Consider the following 18,567-nt stretch of genomic DNA (forward strand, 5'->3'; position numbering starts at 1 on the left):
CAGTTTCATTCGTGTGTCTTGGAGAAGGTGTATTAGCTTTGTATTCTTGTATATCCAGTTCCTTCCCCCAGGTTAGGAAGTTCTCAACCATTTTTTCTTTCTAGAAACACTCTGCCTCCTCCCCTTTCTGATACACCCATTAATCTTATGTTAGCTTTTCTGTTGGAGTCTGATAATTGTTATAGGTTGTATCCACTTCTTAAGTATCTTAGTTCTCTCTTCCTCCTGAATCATTTCTAAACTCTTATCTTCCAGCTTGCTTATTCTCTCTTCCATCTGATCTTCTCCATTTCCAATGCTTTCTAATAGCTTTAGATTTTCATTTTAATTCTTTTTTAGAATTTCAATTTCTTTGGCAAAGTACTTCTTAATGTTCATTAATTTTATTCCTAAGTTCATTGAATTGCCTTTCTGAGTTTTCTTGGAGCTTGTTGAATTCTGTCCTCTTACTTTGAATTCTAAGTTAGAACATTGTTCCATGTCTTTGGGTACAGTTACTGGAGAACTGTCATTACCTTTTTGTGATCCTGTGTTACCATGATTTTTTATGGTATTCAATGAAATGGGCCTCTGCCGCCACCTTTAAAGTAGCAAACACCTTTCTTACTTACATAAGGCTTTGTTTGATTTTAATAATTCATCAGGTTGGCAGTTAGAAGCCTTTCTTTTGTTTCCCAGAAGGTGGTGCTATAGCACAAGCTTTTGAGTTTTCTTACTGGTGGTAACTCCCTGCTGAAGTTTAATGTGTGCACATAAAAGGTGGTAAAAAGAAAAACACTGGGGGCGCCTGTGTAGCTTAGTGGGTTGGGTGTCTTCTGGTTTCAGCTCAGGTGATGATCTCAGGGTCTTGAGATCCAGCCCCACCTCGGCTCTGTGGGGGGCACACAGTGCAGAGTCCTTGAAACTCCCTCTCCCTCTATACCACCCCCCCATGCATGCACATCCATCAGCTCTCTCAAATAAAATCTTTGGTTTTATTTTTTAAAGACGGGTCACAGAGTGGGGGGAGGTGTATGCTTAGCACTTGGGGCTTTAGGTGTGCCCATGGCCTGGTAGGGCAGTCCTTGAGTGGGGGATTCCCAAAGGCACATGGATGGACCTCTTGCTGGAATCCCAGAGCTTATGGAAGGAACCATGTCCCTTCAGCTCTCTCTGACTTGTTTTTTCTTTCCCTCTACCCAGTCATGGAAGTCTCTCCTCAGAAATCTAGGTGTTCCTGAAAAGCAGTAGAACCCTCCAACTGCAGCCCATCGCTGCTGAGCACTTCTGGGTACCCCGTTCTCGTTCTACCACCTCCACTAAGGAGGTCGCCACAGTCACTGCCACTGTAATTCCCCTGGCTCCATAACTTCCTTGGACTTGATGTGCAGAGGCGCTTCTGTTCAGTCTTGGATGTCCAGCTGGTTGTAAGTTGAGGGGGAGGAAAGAGGAACGTCTCACAAGGCCATCAAGATCCTCACGTTGCCCCCAGGAGATTCTCTTAAATGCACTCCACTTTAAAGACTTTTGTTAAGGTGAAAAGGAAACCCCTGGAAAAGTCTTAAAATGGTAAGTGATAGATTTGCATTTCCATTGCTCTGGCCTTTGTATGGAATTTAAAGTGGATATGTAGGGTACTGAGACAAAGTCTGAAACTCTTCAGTCATCTGTATTTTTATGTGGTATCAGACCAAAATGATCAAGGCTTAAATGAGGAAAATGAAAGAATGGACATCAATGGGTTTGTAAAATATCTGGAAGAGAAAACTTAGCTTCAGTTGATGGGCTGGCTGCTCAAAAATACCCTGACAACTTTTTTTAAAATGTGTATCATACAAAGACCAAATCATCCTGGTAGTAATTTTGCTAATACTGGAGGTAGTAGGAAAAATTACAGTTCCTCACCACCAGACCCAACAACAAGGCTGAGGTCACAAGTGAAAGAACACTGCCTTGTTTAGTACTGCTTGATTTCGGTATTAGAAACAAAATGGGTTGAAACTGAACACTTCAATCTGGAGCAGGTGCTAAGCCACCCTTCTTCAAAAACATTTCTGCAAAAGACATTTAAGGCAAACAACTTAGGATAAGAACAACGTTTTAAAAGTCAGTTGAAATTTCCTTTTAATTAAAGAACCAAGGGACAAGAAGCTCCTTTGTTACAGTACATAACATATGGCTCTTAAGGTATCAGGGAGTCGAATGTTTACACCAGTGCTGAACTGTTACTGGCAGGTGAACAGTGAAGCAGTATCTCCTTTACTGGCATTGAGATTGTAACATATTTGTACATGCAGTAAATTCTTTGGTAGACTTAATCTTTCAGTGGAATTACAGATTTTGCAAAGTAAAGTAGTAAAATATCTCGTGTAAAATTTGAGCATATTTCCCACCCATAAGCTATTTATACAGACTTCAGGAAAAAAGTCAATCCTAGTAAACTTTTAAAATATTGCCTCAAAACTCAGCCAATTAACTTCTGTGTTCAGACACACACACAAAAAACCATAAATGCAATAAAGGAAGGGAATAATGAATTTGTAAATATGTTTCATTATGTTTCTAGTAACTGGGCAAATGGAAACTAATCTGAAGGGTGTGGAATTCTTTCAAGTCCTGGGCAGCTACTGCTTCTGCCTCTCAATCCCGCGCCCGCCCCCAAGCACATCTCTAAGGCATCCATTCGGACAGCTATCTACTACATCTTAAATACATATGCCAGTAAGGACAGCAATAATTTTCAACTACTATTATGCCATAGTATCCTCAGATCTTTGCCATATCATATATGAAGAGTGTGGGTGCAGAAAGGTGATAAAAGTAAATCACTATTACAGAAAAAAAAAAAAAAACCCATGACGGGGGAAGGGAGTATCATGTGATTCTGAGCTTTCGTGCCGTTGAGGCTCAACATGTGTCATGGCAGGGAACTGCAGTGTCAGTGCGCTGAGATTCACTGGGATGCTCCTTCCCTCTGTGCAGCCAGTTCTCTTCCAGCAGGAGGTGTGTTTCCGAAGTGTCTGTATTTTGATTTTAAAATCAGAAACTTGCTCCCACCGTGGATCTGGTAATGAAGCATCTAAATATTCTTTGGGTGACTCAGAAGATTAGTGTCATAATCGTGGAAATACATAGGGGGTTATTTCACGTACGCTACCTGCACTGCCACAGTTCTAAACCCCTCCTGGAGAGATATAAAATAAATAAAGCAACTGCACTTCTCCCGGGGCTGGGTTCTAACTTCAGAAGACCGTATACTCCTAAAGCTGCCACTGTAATGCGGAGTTCATGGCCATGCCGGCCCCCTCGGACAGTCCCCTCACACAACAGTTTGGACAGGAGTGACACACTGTGCAGGAGAACTGGCCCTCTCGGAGGATGAGGTTGATCGGTTGGAAATCTCTCTCTGTAGTTCCTCTACTTTTTTCTGAAGCTCTGCTCGTTTAGCAAGAAGTTCTTTATATCTGTTGTGAATGGGCTCCTACAAGAGCAAAATACCATAATGTCATTCAATGAGGCAGACGTAAACAAACCCAAAGTCCAATCGTGCTGGTGTATAGTTCTTTCCCTAAGTGCTGTCATGGGCATTTTCTTGGCTCTGGGGACCAGGCCAACCTTTCCAGCACATCAGTGAGAATTAACTGGACTCTACTGACAGCCCCGCTCTTCCAGTGACTTTCCCAGGGTTCCCGAGTACTTCCACGGGTATATCCTGCAGCTGTTACTTTAAAAACAACCAAGTAACAAGACAATAAGTAAAAGCCAAAACTCAACAAATTTCCTGTCACTTAGCTGCAGATTTTTAGTCTTTTAAACAGTTCTAAGTAGAATATATTCTATAACATATTTCAGAATGGACCAGAATTGGTCAGGCTTTTAATTTTCTTCAAGCTATTTCCTCAAACCTATTAAAATGACTTGCAGAAGTCATCCAATCCCCCACACTCATTTTCCCGAGAAGGGAAGAAAAGTGCTTCATCTAGGACCATTCAAGCAAAGACAAGGCACGAATGCAGTTCATTGATGACCCCCATGTAGTGCTTTTTCTACTATACAATTATAAATGTTAACAGGAAAAAAGGAAAAGTTTTAAATAGACCTAATTTTTCTTGTTGCTTTATAGGTAATGAACCTAAACGATAGAACTGCCTGGATGAAACCTCTCGCTGTCTGCCGGAGAGCACTCACCTGCGGTTTCATCCGGGGATTCCACCTGACGTAATAGCCCACCCAGAGCTCTAGGTGGCGCATGCTGGCCACCGGGTAAAGGACATGATTGGAGTAGCTCCCGTAGAGAGGATTAGTGAAGTCTTCCAGCTGGCTATTTATGTAAGACCACAGTGACACAGTCCTCTTAGGAAGATTCTGTAAGAAGAAAACAGGTATTTTCGATTATTGAATATCTCTTGGGAGGGAGAGGACATGGACACTTCAGTGACAGCCCTACTTTTCATTCAAATCAGAGAGTACTAGAAAACACTGCAATTAATTCATTAAAAATTTAAACGAGTTCTCATACTAGCAATTCCACTCAGGTATATATACCAAAAGAGAAGCATATGCACACAAAAACTTGTACACAGATGTTCAAACTCATAAGAGCAAAAGGAAGAAACAACCCAAAAGTCCATCAACTGATAAAATGGATAAAATGTAGTCTATTTATATAATGGAGTAATATTTCACCATGAAAAGAAATAAAGTAGTGATGCATACTACAAATTGAACTTTGAAAACACACTAAGTGAAAGAAGCCAGACACAAAGGTCTCATCTTGAATGATTCCATTTATAGAATGTATCCAGAAGGGGCAAATCCATAGAGTAGTGATGGCCAAGGGACCAGGGGAGGAGACCAGGGAGAAACTGCAAACAGGGACACGGTTACTTCTCAATGTTTAAAGTCAGCAGTGGTGACAGTTGTACAACTCTAGATAATTGAAAACTACTAAATTATACACTTTTATGGACTGCAAATTACAGCTCAGCAAAAAAAGATTATTGTCTTAAAATCAAGATATAGTTAAATCCTATTCAAGCCTCTCAAAAGATGAGGAAAAAATTATCTTTGGAACTTAGGTGGTTTTAGTTGTCTAACATCCGGTAAGTTCTTAAAGCACCTCTTCTGTATGGGTATGCTAACTGCAGGCTGGCCACTGAAGAGACGATTTTTTCAAAATTTCCTGGGGCACCTGCGTGGCTCAGTTGGTTCAGCGTCTGCCTTCAACTCAGGTCATGGTCCTGGGATGAAGTCCCATGTGGTAGGGCTCCAAGCTCAGCGGGGAGCCTGCCTTCTCCTCTCCTTTCTGCTGCTCCCCACCTCTCATGTGCTTCCTCTCAAATAAATAATCTTTAAGAAAAATTTTTTAATACCTGCTTTCAAAGAACGTACAGTCTGCTACATGGCACTTACTATGGTGTTCTGTCGTTTATTTTATTGAACCACACACTAGTACTATTTTTCCCCATTTACTAAAGCAGAAATGAATTTGCACAAGGTTACAAGACAAGGGATAGATCCAAGATTGCATCCCAGGCAGCCTGGCCCCAGAGCAAGCACTCCTTGCCATAATGCTTTATAGAAGAGCATGAATAAACTGGTTGGCAACCACATTTTTGGAATTAAAACTGATGCAGGGGAGACACCCAATCAAGAGGATTTGGAATTTCATACATAGGAGGCATGTATTTCAAGGTCAGAAGTAAAACTTGAAATGTCATCCTTATACGGTTTCTTCTAAATACCAACCACTTACCAGTGATCTCCCTGGGGAAGCAGAGATTAGTGTCATAATCGTGGAATTACACGGGGGGTTATTTCTTTCTACACAGTATCTCTTCAGTGTTCAGTTGTTTTATGGTATTATTTTACAATTAAAAAAAAAAAAAACCTAAAATGGCTCATACGTATGTACCATATATCTGGGGATCTCTTCATATGTGTGTTTTTCTTGCTAATTAGATGTTTCTGCACCTGCTCTGAAGGATTTCCGTCCCGCAAGGACTGGTGCTCCTGAGAGTACACAGACTTCAGTTCTCTTTAGCAGACACTACTTTTCAGCTGTAAACGCACCTGCACCTGACAGCTAGCTGGTACCTTCAGCCTCGCAACAGAGGTACTTGAAAACCAATCAGGCTCAGATATATGGAAAGAAGCCATCGTATACATCATATACATAGGAATAAAACATGACCAAAGAAATCACCCAAGAGGACTGTTAGGTTGAAAACTGTCGCAGGGAACATCACATATATTGGGAGTAGAAGGGGGGGAGGGTCATGGCTCATATTTTACCTCTTTTCCTCTCTGAAGTTCACTGTTACAGAGGAATGTTCCAAATAAACAGCTATATAGATGGTCCAAAATGGTAATGAGAAAATATTCATTGAATTCAAATGCTGTAGGAAACTGCAAATTGAATACCACAAACACAAAATTATTAGGACATTTTTTCAAGCATATTTATCCCAATATATGGGGAGATTCTTTGTAATGCTTCTTAAAATTAGGTTAAACAATGTTCAAAACTATGTTTTTCTAAGCCATTGTGGCATTACCTTCTTCATTCTCTGTTCAAAAATCACTCTACCACTTTTCTGAGATTTCTCCCCATGAGAAATCCTTTTCTTGTGCAGCAGAAGTTTGAATGGTGTGACCTTGGTGTTTCCATATCTCCCTGTATTTGTTAATCCTAATCTTGAAGAGGGATGAATTTTGACTTTGGCAATTCTGACAACTCTTGGCCTTTCTTTGCCAAAAATGACCATAAACAGCATAGTAAGATTTTCTTTAAATTTTCAGCAACATAGTTTTTGCTTCAGGGATTACACAAAAAATATCACTGTCTCCAGATAATGTCAGCAATGCACAAAAATAAAGATCCAAGGCAGATGTGCAGATCATTTAAAAGCCAGCCTAGTCAAACCTGGAATCAGCAGTTCAGCAGCCTCTTTCTAGCAAAAAGAAAATGCCCTTCCTCTTTAACCTAGGATAAGAGCTTGACCAGGGATCTTAATATTACCTAAACAACAAATCTGGGGTGGGGGTGAACTTATCAAGGATGGAGGACAGATCCCAGGAAGGGAAAGAGTTCATATAATCCACCCTTACCAGCTAATATTTCAAAAATTTTTATCAGTGTCCATGAAAACTGTACCAACTGCAGGACTGTGGAAAACAAAGTCTACGAATATCTGGACTACAGATTTGGGGAACAGATATTGGTTCCAAGTCTGTCTTAGAATGATCTCTACCTAGTAGTGCAAGAAAACAGCCTCAACTGCATGCCCAAGGGATAAGAATGAAACTGTCTTTGTCTCCACATTTCCTAAATTTAGAAGCAGGTAACAGCAAATTTCTCGAACGAGGAAGGCTAACTAGCCTGCCTTGAATGATCATTTCTGTGGCTGTGAAGCTGAACCAGGTGATTGGAGCACACATGTCAACAAAAAGCCAATTACCTGTAAGAAACCTGGTCAAATCACAGTCCCTCATTTACAAAATAAAATCCATCCCCTGTACCGTTACACACCCTTCACAGCCTTATTAGCCAACTGTGAATGCATTCTGACTCATTACACAGCCATCCGAAGGAGCGACCGACGCCTGTGATCGGTTTCTCATCTTTTCAACAAAAGCACATGCTCAGTCATGAGAAGAGAGCTGCAATGGCGGGCAGGTCCCCACCCCAAAACGGAGGCAGCGGAGCAGGAACTTCTGAGAGCAGAGGAGGAATACTGTCTCCTCCTGATGGCTTTCGAATTGGAAGGGCCCTTCACTAACTGCTTCCTGACCCAGGAGTGAGGGGCCGGGGCCAAGGGTGGGGGGACAGGGAGAAGCTGGCTAATCGCCACATAACCGGTGTCACGCTCACAAGTGTGCTTACTTAAGGCGCTGCACAAAAGTTCAATTATTTACAAAAAGAGTGATGGCCCATAAACATGCCTAACAGGTTCTATGTTCCAGAATATCATACAGGAAAACAGAACTGGATGTCTAAGATAAAGACACATCACTATATGACGTACTTTCAGTTCCATCAGAGAAATGTAAGATGAAACTGATTTTTTTTTTTTTTTAGAATTTATTTATTTATTTGACAGACAGAGATTACAAGTAGACAAAGAGGCAGACAGAGAGAGGAAAGGAAGCAGGCTCCCCGCTGAGCAGAAAGCCCGACATGGGGCTCAATCCCAGGACCCTGGGATCATGACCCGAGCCTAAGGCAGAGGCTTTAACCCACTGAGCCACCCAGGCGCCCCTGAAACTGATTTTCTATGCAGTAACTTAAGCTCAGAATTGGAGTGAAGCTGCTTCTAGGTCTACAGCGTGTAGTAATTCAGCGAGGCAGGTACTTACTGCGTACTCTTCTATGCAAACAACTGGCAAATTGGATTTTGTTTCTAACAAACATATCAACTCATATATCCACACAGGCTGCCCCTTTAGGGGAATTCCCTTGGGAAAGCAGTGCCCAGCCATCAATGGTGACATGGCTTCAAACCGCTTTTTGAGTCTTTTCAAAGGGCATATTTAATTTTCGCCAAGAGTCAAATGTTATTTAGAAATCAAATATGGTAATAGTCAATAGTGGCTCTTCTTGTTTTTGGTCAAACACCCAAAAAAGGACTGGCAAGGATTTGCAGAGCTCCCATTACAAACTCAAGGGCAATTCCAAAGAAAAAATTCAAACCTCATCCAAAAGTAGTAAACACCATTAAACTCTACAGTTAAGTTTCTCCCCTTCTCCCAACACACCAAGAGCCTTTTATAGAGCAAAACTCTAAGTGTGGTACACATTAGCAGGTATATTTTAAATTCCAGCCTCATCATTCCATCATCATACCTACTACAACAATGCATTTAACCCAGCAGCTTTCAAAATAATCCACCTAAACCGATATGCCATTGGGGGAAATGCTTATATAATTCGTGTATTTCATCTAAAGATCACCATTCATTTTCTTTTAATGAAATAATAGTGTTTTCTTGAAGCTAAAATGTAATCCTAAAGCGAAGCAGAGACAGCAACTGCCCTACTTTATATTCATGTGGCGGACTCACTAAGAACAAACCGGACTCCCAGTTGTCTGAGGTCTAATAAACCCTTGGGCAAATAATTAGCTGACATAGCAGTGACCTGTAGCCAAGCTCTGGGATGATTTTTCTTGAGTTCAATATGTTTAAGACACCAACCTCTCGCCTCACTAGTGAAGTGATCCCATAGCAAAGTAGGTGTTTTTCAATCTCCCCCAATATCGTTCCAAAAGACTAAATCCATTACCATTAATATTTCAAACCAGTTTGTTAGAAAGTTAATAGAAGGTCTAAAAAGCAATCTATCTATGCCTAAGAACAAAAAGAACTGAATCTATTACATATCTACCTACTCATTATTCCCACATAAATGTATTTTTCCATTCCTTAAAACAGGATTTTATTTTGCTCCGGTGAACTTGCTTCATTTCTTCACCTCTACCTTCTCTAGCACTGTATAGATGACCTTCCGGGTAAATATATTACAGTTAACTACTTGTCCAAAACAAAGGAGGAAACCTCTCGGGTTATTATTAATGCCACTGGTTGAAATGCTAATGGATCAAATTGTCAAGTGTTTAATACAATCTCCAAATAATGTCCTTTAATTTAGTTCATAATGTAGTAAGTAATAGTTCTATTACCAAGAAATCTTCCCAGAATTTCCATTTTACATGCAATGTAGGATAATCACTGACCACACCTCCCAACTCTGGATGGCTTAAAAGAAAGATGTAAGAATGACTATCCCAGATAAGTTACCTGTCTTGTCATTTGCCAGACACAGTCAATAAACTGAAGGAAAACAGGTGATCTGTCTGCATCTGCATGGTTCTTATCTCCATGGCCAAGTCTCTGGAGCAAAAAGAGTGAAAATCTGTATGAGCTTTGTGGAACTTTTCTTTTTCATGGAAATAAATTTATTTTCCAATTAAAGTAATATCTTCCAGTATTTTTTAAAGTTCAAAAGTCTTTTTAAAAGAGCACAGGGGGGCACCTGGGTGGCTCAATGGATTAGATTAAAGCCTCTGCCTTCGGCTCATGTCATGATCCCAGGGTCCTGGGCTCGAGCTTCGCATCAGAGTCCATGCTCAGTGGGGAGCCTGCTTCTCCCTCTGCCCCACTCTCTCGCCCACTCATTCTTTCTCTCTCAAAAATAAACAAACTCTTTAAGAAATTAATTAAATAAAAGAGCACAGCAAGGAAAACAGAAATCACTCATAGTCTTACCAAGCAGAAGGCTCTGTTATCATTTTGATGTACAAACTGCCATATTATTTACTGACATAAATGCTTGTAATAGGAAATTACAACTTTAACAAGAGGAACCCAGATCTTAAGAGGTTGATAATGGAAGACAGGAGCAGTCAGACCTCAGAACCCCAGATTTTTTGTCCCAGAAATTTAATATTCCCTAAATATTAACAAATACTTGTCCAACAGCCTCAGGAAGCACCCGTCTCCTTTAACAATGTGGCCAGGGTGTGCAGGGGGGCCCTGTCATATCTTATCTCATCTGTCTTTATCAAGAATAATCACATCAGCACAAACTCTTGAAAACCTGTAAAGAATGCTTGACATCTACCTTCCAAGCATGTACTCACCTCCTTTCTCAGTTTTTTTCTCTTCTAAGGACCTTTGCCCCAGATGACTGTAAAGGACCCTCCACACTCCAAAACAGTGATTCTAAGTCTGGTCCACAGATTACCAGGGGCCAGGGGGTGGGGCTGGGGGGTAGGGGTGGGGGAGGGAGAGGGGTCTGTGATGTCAAAACTATTTTCATAATAATACTAAAACGTTATTTGCCTTTTTCAATGCACTAACATTTACGCTGAGAGTGCAAAAGTGACGAAGGATAAAACTCTGGGTTCCTTGGGAAAACTCAAGCAAATCACTGGAATCCAGCTGCACAAGTAGTGTCAGACCCTGCCTTGCCACACACTTGCAGTCAAATGAAAGGGTGGGGAGAGCCAGTTTCCTTGATGAAGCAGTAAAAATTAATCCTGCTAAGTCTTCTCCCCTTAAGGACAGCCTGTATAACAAAATGGGAAATACATATAATGTTCTGCAGCTGCAAACCTTAGATGATGGTACAAAACACCACGTTCTCATGCAACATCGTTTTGACTTGAAAGAACTGATATATATAAACTACAGTTATTAAGACTTGAAAGTCTTGCAGACTTTTTTTTTTTTTAATGTACAAAGCAAATGTGTCACTTCAAGGAAAAATGATAAAATTCAAGCTTTCAAGCTTTGAATGCACATTAGATTTTTGGGAAACTACCTGTCAAAATAAGCTTGGTAATAGACGTTTCTGATAAAATCACTGGTGATGCTCACAAATGAGATGATAGTCTGTAAGGAAACGCATTAATACTCGAAGAGCTGTGTAAGTCAGGAAGCCAGTATTTTCCAAATAACCAACACCTGATGTTACAGAATCACACATGGGTAAAAGCTCTATTCAAAGCTCAAGACAGACCAATGAAATTTAATAGAAAGGACAGTGAAAACCTCATTGATCTAGTTTTGGATTTCACAGTACGAGAAACCTCGATGAAATCAGCATTTGTTAAATTTAGGCACAGTATGAAAGAATATCCACAATTCCCTGAAAATGCTATCAAAACACTCTGATTTCAACCTGCATATCTGTGTGTGGTCAGATTTTCCTCATTTACGTCAAGGAAGAGCACACATTGCAATAAAGTAGTTGTGACATTTGGCTGTCTTCTAATAAGCCAGACATGAAAGGAATTTGCAAAAACTGTAAAACAATGCCACCCTTCACACTAACCTTTTTATCATTGTTGTTTTGGAAAATACAACTTGTTTTCTTTAAAATGCTCTTTAGGCTAATATACAGTAGTACTATGTCCTGAATGTTTGTGTCGCCCCCCCTCCTGCCGCCAAAAAAATTCACATTGAAATCCTAATGTCAGATGTAATGGCAGGAGTCATTGTCTGGGAGCTGCTAGTCAAGAGGGTAGAAGTCCAGCAGAGGGGATTAGTGCTCTCATCAAAAGACCCTACAGAGGGTGCCTGGGTGGCTCAGTAGGTTAAGCCTCTGCCTCCAGCTCAGGTCATGGTCTCATGGTCCTGAGATCCTCCTCCTCTCTCTCTGTCTCTGTCTGCCTCTCTGCCTACTTGTGATCTCTGCCTGTCAAACAAATGAATAAAATCTTTAAAAAAAAATAAAAATAAAGGGGCACCTGGGTGGCTCAGTGGGTTAAAGCCTCTGCCTTCGGCTCCGGTCATGATCCCAGGCTCTTGGGATAGAGCCCCAAGTCCGGCTCTCTGCTTCACAGGGAGTCTGCTTCTTCCTCTCTCTCTGCCTGCCTCTCTGCCTACTTGTGATCTCTCTCTCTCAATCTCTCTGTCAAATAAATAAAATCTTTAAAAAAATTTTTTTTAAATAAATAAATAAATAAATATAAATAAAAATAAAGACACCACAGAGCTCCTTGGTTCTCTTCACCACATAAGGACAGAGAGGTTGACAAGCTACAACCCACAATCTACGGCCTTCCACAGAACATGACTACGCTGACACCCTGACCTTGGATTTCCAGCCTTCAAAACTGTGAGAAATAAATGTCTATTGAAATTTTACAAGCCACCCAGATTGTGGTATGACATTAACAGCAACCCAGAGTAAGATTTATTATTTCATTAATATTTACACATTTTTAAAAATTCAATTTCTAGGGGTGCCTGGATGGCTCAGTGGGTTAAGCCTCTGCCTTCAGCTCGGGTCGTGATCCCAGGGTCCTGGGATAGAGCCCCGAATCGGGCTCTGCTCAGTGGGGAGCCTGCCTGCCTCTCTGCCTACTTGTGATCTCTGTCTGTCAAATAAATAAATAAATAAATCTTTTTAAAAATTTAATTTCTGGGGCGCCTGGGTGGCTCAGTGGGTTAAGCCGTTGCCTTCGGCTCAGGTCATGATCTCAGGGTCCTGGGATCGAGTCCCGCATCGGGTTCTCTGCTCAGCAGGGAGCCTGCTTCCCTCTCTCTCTCTCTCTCTCTGCCTGCCTCTCTGCCTCCTTGTGATCTCTGCCTGTCAAATAAATAAATAAATAAAATCTTTTAAAAAATTAAAAAATAAAAAAATACAAATAAAAATTTAATTTCAAATATGACAAATACTGGTAGATATAAATCATATAAACGAAGTTCTTTGGGGTCACCAATAATTGTTAAGAACGGAAAGAGATCCTGACAATGAAAAGTTTGAGACTCACTGCCCTTTCATTAAACAGGTGAATGTACCCTCTTGACCAGCTGTCCTTTAATTGCCAAATTCTGCTTTCAGATAAACTGGGGGTACGGGGAGGGGGGATGGAGTAGGGAACCAGAGTTAGCAATCTAGGAATCCACAGCAATTTCCAATGGTCTTAAATGTTTACTATTTTGATCACACTGATATAAACACGTGCAGCTCTGAATGACTAAAACTCCATTTTTTGAAGTAAGAGCGTTTTAGTAATGTGCTTTTTCATCGTAAGTATATTTTAGAGAGAACTGAAAAATGTGAGCCATCAGGAAAGATCCTCCAAAAGCCCAGTTTTATTTAACAGTTCAAGTTCAAAAAAGCAGACTACCTTTAAATTTGTCTGCTTCTTTCAAGTTAACTCTTGAACTCTTAAACAGCACGAATGGGCCAAGTGAATTCACTTAAATGTGGATTTATTTTTACAGAACTGTAAAAGTATTTTCTCTTCCTTATGATTTTCTTAGTAACATTTCCTTTTGTCAGCTTCCTTTATTATAAGAATATAGTATATCATACACACAACATACAAAATAGGTGTTAATCGTTTATCTTATTGGGAAAGCTTCCATCAACCACAGGCTACAGGGAGTTAGGTTCCGGGGAGGAGTCAACAGTTACGTGTGGAGTTTTGACTGCACCCCTCTCTCCTACACTGTGCATTGTGCAAGGGTCATCTGTATTTGTAAACACTGCTGGTACAGGTTAACATTCGAGACTGCATCTGGGTAAACATCTTTCAGAAAGTCTTTCAGCTACTCTAGGAATGTGCTGCCAGGAGCCTCGCACACTCTCAGTGGCTCCAACACCTCTGACAATCTAAGTCTCCCCCTCCATGATTCTCTAACCCCACCCTTCCCTCAACTCTACTCCTGCAAGCTCAATGTCATCTAGACTTTTGCTCACCCTGTTCCTCCTTTTGGGGAAAATATTCCTACTCTTCACTCTTCAAAATCGGTGATTACAACTAACACAGATGAATAATACATGAAAAACAAGGCCTACACGCTTACTGTTCTCAAGTTTTCTGATTGCAAATTTAGTTTTTAGCAGAAACACAGCTAAAAACTACATGAATGTTTATTTAATTAAAAGGTGCATGACTCCAAAGTATGATGTAGCAAAAAAGCAAAATTGAAAGCTGAATACCCTTTGAAAGGGACATAATAAACCCATTCCTCTATTTTGGGAACCGTGATTAGTTCTGTGTACCACACTTGATGAAAGACATGACCAAAGTCCAGAGGACAACTGGAGTGAAGAGGGGACTGAGATAGGAAAACAATGAAGAAAATTAATGTTTAGCCAGAAGAGCTGAAGTTAGGCAGGATAGGGGTACATACCTACTTCTAAATATTTGAAGGGCTATCTCATTTGGTTAAGTAGTCATATCTATTCTTGTTTTCAAAGGGGAAAAGGGAAGTAAATTTTGGTTTACTATGAGAAAGAACTTTCTGGTAGGTAGATTTTCTGAAGTGAGACTGGATAGCCTGAGGAAGAGCCCGGCTGCTGATTTCTGGAGCTGTTAATGCAGAAACTATACAATCATTTCATGGGAACACCACAGAAGACATTCAACACTGAATGCCTGGACACTGAGGTCCTGTCAACTCAGATTTGAGATGAACGACAACATCAAAATAAATTCTGAGGCAAAGAGAGGGCAGGAAAATGTGTCATTCCCATAAAACCAACTGCAGCACTCTCCATATGTATACGCATTACAGTGTTAATGCTTTAGGAGGATAATCAAAAAGCTGTTTTATTTCCCACTCTGAGGGAAATTTTTTGTTTTTTTCTCTGATATTTCTTTTGGTCCCAGCCTGTTTTTTTAAACCCCGTTCCTGCATGAGCACTGCTACTTGGAAGTATTCTTAAATTAAGAATAATAATTAAGCCATCCTTGGCTCCTTTTACATCGAGATCAGAAGTGGCCTGTAATTCTGCAACCATGCCTGAAGGCAGAGATAGGCGCACAGATGAAGGAATGGTATCTAATGTCTCCCCCAGCAGGGATCACAGAAGAGACCAAGCCACAGGTGTCCCGACAGCCCTGGTCAGACTGCACACCCACAAGAGGCTATCCTAAGGCTTTCCACAACTAACAAGAACATTCTCTCTAGAAGTTTACCCCTTTAGTATGAAGGAGTGGTTTTCAGTGAGTATCTAGTGAATAAAAGGTTTTGTCTTCACACGCCTCATGTAGGATGCATGGTGACGCTGCGAGTCAAGGCTCTAGACTCACAAGCTGAAATCGATGTCCAAAGCTCAGCCACTCTTTCTCCACAAGGACCTCGAAGCCTCGGATGCTTCGATAGTAGCCATCCAGCATGAGCATGGCCAGGGAAGTCAGCTGGGCCGTGCGGTCCCAGCCGTCGCTGCAGTGCACCACCACAGATGTCTTCCCGGACTCTACTTTGTCAGCGATCCGAAGAGCGCCTGCGAGAATGAGCTGCAAGATAGAGTTTTCAGTGAAATTTTTTAAAAATTAAGTGCTTCCTTCTTCAAAAGTAACAAATACAGTTTTATTACAGACAACTGTCTCAATAACACATGGAGGAAAAAAGCCCCTTCCTAAAAAGAATTCTTGTTAGTGGCAGAAGATTTTTGCCTTTATCACAAGAAAAACCTCATAAATGCAGGCTCCTATTAATCCACACAATGAAAGAGCCAAACGAAGGGTACGTTCTGGTTCTGTACAAATCAAAAGTATGAGTGAGAGAAAAGGATTCGGTTTTAAAGAGATCTGTTTCTAAGAATCTTCAAATATTCCAACATCATCTATTTAAATAAAAAAATATGCCAAGTGAAGTCATACACGTTACTTACACAATCCCTACCTAACCAAAACAGAATAAAGAGGAAAGCAGTAAAATTGGATCTCTTACCCCATAGCTTCTAGAGCATTTATTTATTATATGTCACATAGCTTACAGCAAGCCCAGTATAAAACTTGAAGCCATTTTTCTGTATTAATATGAATGAAAAATTCATATTACGATGTCAACTGGTATTTAAAATAATTTAAAATAATTTCAGATTTTTTTAAAAATATGCAGACACTGCAAAATAATTAACTTTTCTGAAGTTGAAGTTGAGTCAAAACTAAACAGAATTAGATATAGCCAAATAAGCAGCACAAAAGCACAATATTCTTTAAAATGAATGATACAGTTCTCGTCTTCTCTGCAACGGCTAGACGATCCATACTAGGAGAACAGTGTGGGTCCACAAACATGGATCAGAATGAAAGAAAGTAGATTTACTAGGGTTGGACAATCTCATGATGACCTCCTTTTAATTGTAACTATAGGCATATTCTGGAAATGGGGTACTCTGAAGCAATGTCAATCCTGACTCTGTATCAGAGTCACCTGTGAGCCATTTTTTAAGTGTCTGGGCCCCATCGTCACTACTCCTAGCTTACTACTTTATAAATGTCTTCCACTTGTAATTCAGTGGGTTTTGAGACTTATGATTCACTGACCCAAAGTATTAGAACAGCTGGAAAGCTAAGACCATGGTCACCATCCCACCTTCCTTCCCCTATAAAATAAACATTTTGGAGCCCCTTCCCATGTGGCAGGTTCTGCTCCAGGTGCTAGAGACAGAGCAGTGAACCAAACAAAGAAAGGGCTAGTACATTCTACTCAGGTGAGGCCAGCCAGATACATGTAAATAAGAAAATACAGACTGTGCCAGAGGGCAGGAAGTGAGAGCACCCTGCCAGTGGAGCCGTTATTTGTAAGGTATGGTGGGGAAAGGCCTTTCTGAGAAGGTGGTATTTGAGCAGAGCTCTGAAGAAGGTGCTGCTGTGAGGACTACAGGTGGAGAAGGCAGGCCAGGCACAGCCGGATCTCCTCTGCCTATAAGGGGACCTGTTTGTTGCCAGAGCGAGCTTTCTGGAGAGGCTGTTATATGCTCAGGGAGAACACCCTGCCATTTACAGATGCCGACATTGCAATTTATGTTCGCTTCAAATCAAGTGTCCCTGTTTTCTATTTACACTTCACGCACTGCAACAGATGGGCCCCCGGGAACATGCTCCCTGCCTGAGGAGAGTGTGCACTCTGCTACACTCAAGCTTCTAAGCATCTGGAAGAGAAAGAATAAAATTAATCTATAATTCTCAGTAAGATCAAATTGGCCTTCTCTTCAGTTCTATCCAAATTTGAGAGATTCTAATGTGAGCACGTGTCTGCTCCTTACTCGTTATTTCACAGTATGAACGTGTGTACAGCTAGAGTCTCCATCTTGGGACGTGGTGTTACTGGGATTCAGACCACGTCTGAGAAAAGTATGTAACTGTACAAAGTGCAATTACATCTGCTGCTCCAAACACGACAGTGACAGGCTAGGCACACTAGCGTTCACAGGGTAGACTCCACATCATTTAGCCTCATACCCTCATTCAACCACTTCACCTCCCTCACACACATGGTGCTGCCCTAGCTCCTGAGGGGTCCAAAAACATTAACAACTTATCCAGCCCAGGTTTCCATGAATTAGGAATATATACTGACTGACACGAGACCATTAAATGAAGTGTAAGGTCGTACTTGATGAGCTGGAAGGAGAAAGCAAAGTGAAAGTGCAGAGAAAATGGAAGAGAAGAAGTCAGAACTGGGGTCTGAAGGATGAGAAGAATTCAGCCAGGGCGGGGCAGGGAGGCGGAGAGAAGACCACAAGAGAACCAAATGTGCAGTACAGGAAACTAATTCATTCAAGCAACACAGCTTAGAAGTACTTACAATTTTCAAAGAGTTATCCATTTTTCATTGTATAGAAAGATACCTTCATCTTACAGTTCAATTGTAAGAAGAGTGTGGAAAGAGAGGGGCAGAGAAACCCCTTGTCTGATACCTGTAATAATATAAGGGAATAATAACAAATACCGAACCTTAATATGTTCAAGCCAGTGAGTAGATTCCAAGTTAGACAGCCAGTGAGTCTCCTCAATGTTAGGGTACACAATCTCCTTAAGTTTTCGTAAAGATTCTCTCATAACATGAATATTGTGGATATCCAGAAAAACTAGTTCTGCATTTTGATAGGCATCTTCACTCTCATAACCTCCACCCTTCGCCTGGGAAAAAAGCAAACACCACAGGAAATCATAAATGAAGGTACACCCACTGTACATAAACATGTGAACAGGTGCCACAAAATATCCAATAGCATGACAGATGCATTTTTTTTTTTTAAGATCTTATTTATTTGAGAGAAAGAGTGACAGAGAGCACAAGCAAAGGTGGGGGAACAGCAGGGACAGAGGGAGA

At 40.9% G+C, this 18,567-nt stretch overlaps 1 protein-coding gene across 2 annotated transcripts in view; it reads right to left on the reverse strand.

Annotated features, from left to right (window-relative positions):
• Nucleotides 1–2,058: 2,058 nt before the first annotated feature.
• MTMR2 (myotubularin related protein 2) overlaps nucleotides 2,059–18,567 on the reverse strand; it is a 123,552-nt gene continuing 107,043 nt past the window's right edge. For both annotated transcript variants that reach the window (XM_059413188.1, XM_059413194.1), the window contains 6 exons: nucleotides 18,189–18,374; nucleotides 15,534–15,740; nucleotides 9,778–9,870; nucleotides 6,274–6,387; nucleotides 4,168–4,344; nucleotides 2,059–3,460 (listed from right to left, as the gene is read on the reverse strand). In XM_059413188.1, coding sequence (XP_059269171.1) covers nucleotides 3,299–3,460; nucleotides 4,168–4,344; nucleotides 6,274–6,387; nucleotides 9,778–9,870; nucleotides 15,534–15,740; nucleotides 18,189–18,374 — 939 coding nt within the window. In that variant the 3' untranslated portion in view covers nucleotides 2,059–3,298. The remainder of the gene's footprint in view (nucleotides 3,461–4,167; nucleotides 4,345–6,273; nucleotides 6,388–9,777; nucleotides 9,871–15,533; nucleotides 15,741–18,188; nucleotides 18,375–18,567) is intronic.

Source organism: Mustela nigripes, chromosome 1 (assembly GCF_022355385.1).
Source record: "Mustela nigripes isolate SB6536 chromosome 1, MUSNIG.SB6536, whole genome shotgun sequence".
NCBI classification, from domain to species: domain Eukaryota; kingdom Metazoa; phylum Chordata; class Mammalia; order Carnivora; family Mustelidae; genus Mustela; species Mustela nigripes.